General features: G+C 44.5%; 1 protein-coding gene across 2 annotated transcripts; it reads left to right on the top strand.

Moving 5' to 3' along the window:
- The first annotated feature begins 1,328 nt into the window (after positions 1-1,328).
- TTLL2 (tubulin tyrosine ligase like 2) lies at positions 1,329-6,437 on the top strand. 2 transcript variants are annotated; one of them, XM_083732484.1, is made up of 4 exons: positions 1,329-1,532; positions 2,876-3,020; positions 3,437-3,474; positions 4,776-6,437. In XM_083732484.1, the coding sequence occupies exons 2-4, from the start codon at positions 2,914-2,916 to the stop codon at positions 6,431-6,433; spliced, it is 1,803 nt and encodes a 600-aa protein (XP_083588610.1). In that variant the 5' UTR covers positions 1,329-1,532; positions 2,876-2,913; the 3' UTR covers positions 6,434-6,437. The 2 variants fall into 2 exon arrangements, with proteins under 2 accessions (XP_083588610.1, XP_083588611.1); XM_083732485.1 differs by lacking the exons at positions 1,329-1,532; positions 3,437-3,474.
- The last annotated feature ends 302 nt before the right edge of the window (positions 6,438-6,739 follow it).

Here is a 6,739-nt window from a genome sequence, read left to right as displayed (position 1 = left end):
ATACATCATAATGATATATGCACACTAAGCTTCTGGCAGAACACAGCAAGAAGCGTGAGACATCGTAGAGCTAATCTACTATTTATTTACACAGCATGTAAATCTGATGAAATGGGGTGAAGGATGTGGCATGGCATTTGGATAAGGCCAATGAGCCACACCGAGTCCACAAGACCAGAGGAAGCAGTCATGTGGTGCAATGAATGTCCCTCCCATCAATGAGAGGAATGTCATGGGCAGCCAAACAAAACTTCAGAAAAGGACAGGAGAGCGCAAGAACCAGGGGTGCCAACTTTACTAAAATATTGGGGGGGTAAGCCCGACCCTGCATAATTGATCACATGACAGAGTGTTTGTTGTGGGGGAGGAAGGGAAAGGAGAATGTTAGCCGCTTTGAGACTCCTTTGGGTAGTGATAAAGTGGGATATCAAATACAAACATGATGCGGTGCATGGACACCATTTGAATGGCTATGCTCATCAACTTTTTTAGGGGGGAGGCCCCACAGCCACTAGGAGTTGGCTGCTCCCACCCTACCAGCACAAGCCCAGCACAATGCTCAAAACTACAATTCAACCGCTGCCCCTTCCCTTTTGGATTGCAGCTTTAGTTTTGTATTAATTATCCCCTGCTTTGGCACATCGTGCTGTTATTATACAGACTGGATTCCCACACTTCTCGTGTGATACAGCAGCCACCTGAATACCCAGAGAGAACCGCGTTCTTCTCCGCCCTCTACGGCTTCATTCTTTGCTGAAACGTTATGCTGGAATTGGACACAAATTCTGTGCCATGATTATACCCATGATTGTGCTTTAACATTGCAACCCGTCCTTGGACCTTAGCATGAAGGTAGGTCCATAATAAATAATTAGAATGAAGGCAAGTACCGTATTTTTTGCTCTATAAGACTCACTTTTTCCCTCCCAAAAAGTAAGGGGAAATGCGTGTGTGTGTTATGGAGCGAATACAGGCTGTCCAGCTATCCCAGAAGCCAGAATAGCAAGAGGGATCACTGTGCAGCGATCCTTCTTGCTGTTCTGGCTTCTGAGATTCAGAATATGTTTTTCTTGTTTTCCTCCTCCAAAAAGTAGGTGCGTCTTATGGTCTGGTGCGTCTTATAGAGCGAAAAATACGGTAAATAATATTAATAAGAGCATAGCAGCAGGGCCTGTGAAAAAGCTGGCTCAGTTTGAGAAGAGGCTTAGAGTTCAAGGAAGGGGGAAGTGGAAAAAGCTCCTGTGACCATGAGAACATTCGCTTTTGTTCCCAGGATCTGTTTTGCATTGCTAAGCAACCAAGCTTTGACCCTCCTGGCTGGCTGGCCATCCAGGTGAAAGCAGGAAACAGGTGACGATTCAGGCAGCCCACAAATTCCTCTTCAGGTCTCAAAAAGAGACTGAAAGAAAAAACCCTTAACTGATTCCCTCAGCAGTGGAGCTAAATATGTTGCACTGATGACTCTGGGGATAATTTTTATGCTGAAGGAGAGGAGTGCCATTGCCCCAGTGCAGGTGTTCCCAAGGGGAAAGGTATGTGGATATTCTTGCAATAAAAAAATAACAGCAATTAATGTTAACTATGTGACCATGAATGAATGAATTGGGCCACAGGCAAGCCGCACACTCTGGGTTACAACCAATGGGAGTGGGGTTCCAGTGGTGCAACAGGACTTCTGTTTCTCCTTCTCCCTTCACGCACCCCCCCCCCCAAACTCTGCTGTGGGATCCCCCAACCCTCCAGAGCTGATTTTGAAGTTGGGGGGACTGGTGGGAACAGGAGAGCAAATTCAGTTGCACAGATGGGGCACTTGTCCAAGTGGTTAGGGCCCCCAGTCCCAACCCCAGATTAGGATGTAATAGAGGTACACTGGCCTACCTTGGAGTCATGTTGTAAGAATTTCTGAGGTACGGTATGAAACGCAACATGAATGCTCTGGGATCAGCAACTGGGCATGTTTCCAAATGTAGGGTACCCATTTTACTAATGGGATCGTGATTATGATGTGGCTGCCTATCAACAGGATTATTCTTAAGTGCCATAAAGGGAAACAAATTGTTAGTACTTAATTTATGGTTATAGCATTCCTGCTCCCAGTCAGGGAAAGACATAGGTGGGATTCTCTGCCTCAAGCGTCAAAATAACTTAGCCAGCCATAGATACTTACAATGCTATGCACATTGCTGTTCTCTCTTGGGCTGGCCTTGCTATAAGGATGCAATCTTATGCACACTTATATTGAAGTAAGCACTACTACATGGTGGGATTTATGTCTAAGTAAATATTATAGGACTGCTCCGTAAGTAAATCAACGTTCTTTTAAATCTATGGCCTGGCCTAAAAGCTGATACGTTTAATATAAAGGTTACAATCTATTTTTTTAAAAGTTAACATGAAAAAGATATCAAAATATAACATACAGGATAATATTCAGCGATTTTTAGTCCGTGTAGGCCAACTGGAATTAATGAGCATGACTGAGTTAGGTCCATTAATTCCCAATGGGTCTACTCTGAGTAATTTGATTACCACCCATGGCTTGGGAAGTAATGTCTTTATCAAATGCAAGAGTTTAATGCAGAGGGAAATCCACTGAGAGTTTTCCTCCTGGAAGCCCATTTCAATAAAAGTGAATTGTGGGGATTCTGCAAAGATAGATTTGAAGTAACCGCTAGGCTAAGCTGGCACAATCTGAAAAGCTGTTCTAGCTGTGAGTGACTGGGTAGCAGAACAATATGTGAGATGAGGGTGTCCCTGAATATTCTACAGAAAGGGCGGGAGGGAACAAGGAAACAGAATGCTGAAGTGTGTGACATGTTGGCACAGTGAAGTTTCTATGGTGATTTAGAACTTGAGAAATATACATTATTATCAGTTTTGCTTCGAAAGCTGGGATTCCAGAAAGGAAGAAAAATGGATTCTCCAACCCAGCAGGAGATGGTAACAATGTCACTATGGCAGAAGGCGAGCCGCAACTCTGAAAAAGAAGAACAGATTTGCACAGCTACAAGAGAACTAAGGTTTGCACATTTTCTTTTTGAAGTAAATGTGGGTATTCAGGGATAAGGGATCTTCTGTATTACAGATATATAACAGGGAAGGGGAATCATAGCAATACAAGAGGACAGAATAGCTAAGGACTGCCACTGAAATAGGAAAAGAGCTTGCAGCTCTGATTCATAAATATTATTTAATTTTATATGGTGCCATCACCACAGCTGGTTGTATACATAGAACCAAAATAAAAGTACTTTCCCCAAATAACTTACGATCTAAATTTAGATGGGGAGAGACAAGAAAATAACACTGGATAGGTAAGAGAGACAAGGGACAACATGGGGACTAATACAAATGGAAGCATTTGAGATGGAGATGTATGCTGCTATGTAATACACTTTTATTTGACAATTTCTCATTTGCTCTTGCATATTCACAGTACTGAACAGCTGGTGGGATTGAGGAGTCCGAGAAAAGGTATTTGGTTTTTTGAAAAATTCTCTTTAAACCTTCCATAAACTCAGCTGCCTGAGTTTTCCCAAGCTGGTATAAAATTATATTCATCACTGAAGCCTGTTTGGCAGCCTAATGCAAAACCTACAAAACAACTTAATTTCTCTTGGGACCTGAATATGAATAATATTGTACTTTCCCTTGTGCTGGTTTGAGCACCTGACATAGTTCAAATCAAAACCTCTCTCTGCTCCCCACCACATACTTGCTGTTTACAATCAAGCAAAAAATAAATGGGAGCTTCCCTCCCATTGTAAACAGCAGGTATGAAGTCCCATGATTTGGATAGTTTCTGCCACAGCACCAGTCTGGCTTACATGCACTCTGATGTCATTTTTTAAAGTAAATGTGGCATTAGCAACATCACATCAAGCTTGGCCAACCCAATAACCCACCATGCTAAGGTGGTCACAAACATCACAACAAAGAAAGAAGCTCATCACTCAAGGAGAATACAAGAGATGGGAAAGATCTGCAAGAAATTTCCAGACACATAATTTATAAGTGTTTATACAAATTTAGAAATACAATGGTACCTCAGGTTAAGTACTTAATTCATTCCGGAGGTCCGTACTGAACCTGAAACTGTTCTTAACCTGAAGCACCACTTTAGCTAATGGGGCCTCCTGCTGCCCCCGGGCCGCCGGAGCACGATTTCTGTTCTCATCCTGAAGCAAAGTTCTTAACCTGAAGCACTATTTCTGGGTTAGCGGAGTCCGTAACCTGAAGCGTATGTAACCTGAAGTGTATGTAACCTGAGGTACTACTGTAATTATTAGAATCTAAGCAGAACTACAATGCAGCCATTTCCTCATGATGGGGAAGACTGCAACCCAGTGACCCAAGCGTCAGCTTAATTTTTGTCTAGTAGTTAACTGTTGATAGGCATCTTCAAGCTCTGCTCTCCTTTCTTAGGGTTATCTTTAAACTGACCTTGGGCCAGGCAGCCCTACAAATAGAAGACTTTCCTGTGCACAGTAGGACGCACAACCACCTTAAGGAATCCAGGGTTGGAGAACACATGCTAGAGGTCCCTGTTACTCATGACTCTTCCCTGGGGATCAGATCTATGAACCTCAGTGTGAGTCACTGGACTCACATGCTGAAAATGCATGTTGTGTTTTATTACCATGCATCAATCAATGTGTTTGTACCCTGCATATAACTATATGCATGGGGCAACTCAGGTTCCAATCAAAGGAACGCATTCCTGTTGCTATTAAATTACCCAAACCGATAGACTCAATTGTTTGCTTCCCCCACAGAAAATACCGATTTTCCAGAAAATCAAAGCTCCACCACAGCAAAAGGGGTTGATTCAGGAGGCTCCATCAAGCCACTAGTCTTCCGGCTACAGGACAGTGTTCCTGAATTAGTCCGTGAGGTTCTACTGGAGCGTGGCTGGATTGAGTATGATGAGCACAAGCAAGATAACGAGGACTGGAACCTGTGCTGGCAGAACCAGCCTTTCCGGATGACAGACCACCGAAGCATTAAACCATGGCAGAGGCTCAATCACCATCCAGAAACCGTCCGGATCACCAGGAAGGACTATTTGGCAAGACATTTGAAGCGCATGAAGGGAATCTATGGAACAACCCTCTACGAGTTCAGTCCAGCAGCCTTCATCATGCCCAACGACTACATTAAATTTATAACAGAATACACCAAGGAGAGGCAAATACCCGGCAGGAAGCTGAGCTACTGGATCTGCAAGCCTGTTGCCAGGTCTCGTGGGAGGGGCATCCTCATTTTCAAGGACATTAAAGACTTTGTTTATGACTGTATGGTGATTGTGCAGAAGTACATCAGCAACCCCTTCCTTATTTCCGGGTACAAGTGGGACCTCCGCTTTTACGTATGCGTAGCTAGCTTTTGCCCCCTCACTGTTTACGTGTACGAAGAAGGGCTGGTGAGGTTTGCGACAGAGAAGTTTGATCTCGAGGCCCTGGACAATGTTTACGCCCACTTGACCAACACAAGCATCAATAAGTTTGGGCCCTCATACAGAAAGGACAAAGACGTCATCGGCTCCGGCTGCAAGTGGACGTTCAGCCGTTTCCGGGCCTACCTACGTAGCCGCCATGTGAACGACGTGCGCCTCTGGCAAAGGATCAACCACATCATCACCCTTACCTTGCTTGCCATCACCCCCTCGGTGCCGTTTACATCTAACTGCTTTGAGCTCTTTGGGTTTGACATTCTCGTGGATGACAAGATGAAGCCCTGGCTCCTGGAAGTGAACCACAGCCCGGGTCTGCACCTCGACTGTGCCACAGATGCAGCTGTGAAAAGAAGGTTGCTCCATGACATCGTCGACTTGCTGAACTACAAGGAGGCCGACGCGCTGAGAACAAGCAAAGGGGTGATCCGGAAAGTGTCATCCTTTGGCCGAACGCAGTCTTTGTTGACTACCAAAACTGACGTCTCTCTAGATTTCCTGGCTTGTGGGAAAAGAACCAAGTCCGCAGTTACTTCCCCATCCCCATCACTCTTGCAGGTTAATAAGAGGAGCCCAATGTCTGGCAGGACAGGCAGCACATACCCCAAGAAAACCTTAACCTCACAGCTGCGTGAACGAATGAACACGCCCAAAACATCCCCGCTGCCATCTAAAAGCAAACAGTTATTAAGAACTAGCAGTTCCCTATATGAGCCTCTTCAGTCTACCCGGTGGCTTAATTCAACTGAGCTCTGTACACACAAGCCATCTATCCCTCCCTTTTTCCTCTCAGATAAAGACAAAAAGCCATTCCCTCGGGTGGGTGACTTTGTCCTTATATTTCCTTTCAGTGATGCAGTCCTTGAAGCATCTAGGAATGGGATCCATGTCAAAAGTGTAATAAAAGAAATACACAAATTAATGAGCAAAGAATTGCAGCCAGAGCACCAGAAATCAAATAAAAGCTTATTTAACCAGTAGATGAGTGGGACGAGCAATCCTGTATGTCATTTACACCAGAGGGTGCATGTGCTGCAGTTACGCTGGCACATTTTATGCCACGTTCTATAAGACTCCCACAAAAGTTGGAGGAAGGATGCCACTATGAGGACACATCTGCACCACAGAGCAATGGCTACACCACTTTAACAGTCAGGGCTTCACTGCTATGGATCCCTGCTGACCTGAACAAACATTAGTTAGTGTCCCTTTTTTCGGGGGGGGGAGTGGTGACTTCAACTTCAGGTGGTTCTGGATGAGACAAATTGTATAGACTTATTTCAGCTA

This window comes from Podarcis gaigeae (assembly GCF_964106915.1).
Source record: "Podarcis gaigeae genome assembly, chromosome: 3".
In the NCBI taxonomy this organism is placed as follows: domain Eukaryota; kingdom Metazoa; phylum Chordata; class Lepidosauria; order Squamata; family Lacertidae; genus Podarcis; species Podarcis gaigeae.
This window is presented reverse-complemented; position numbering and strand designations above follow the sequence as displayed.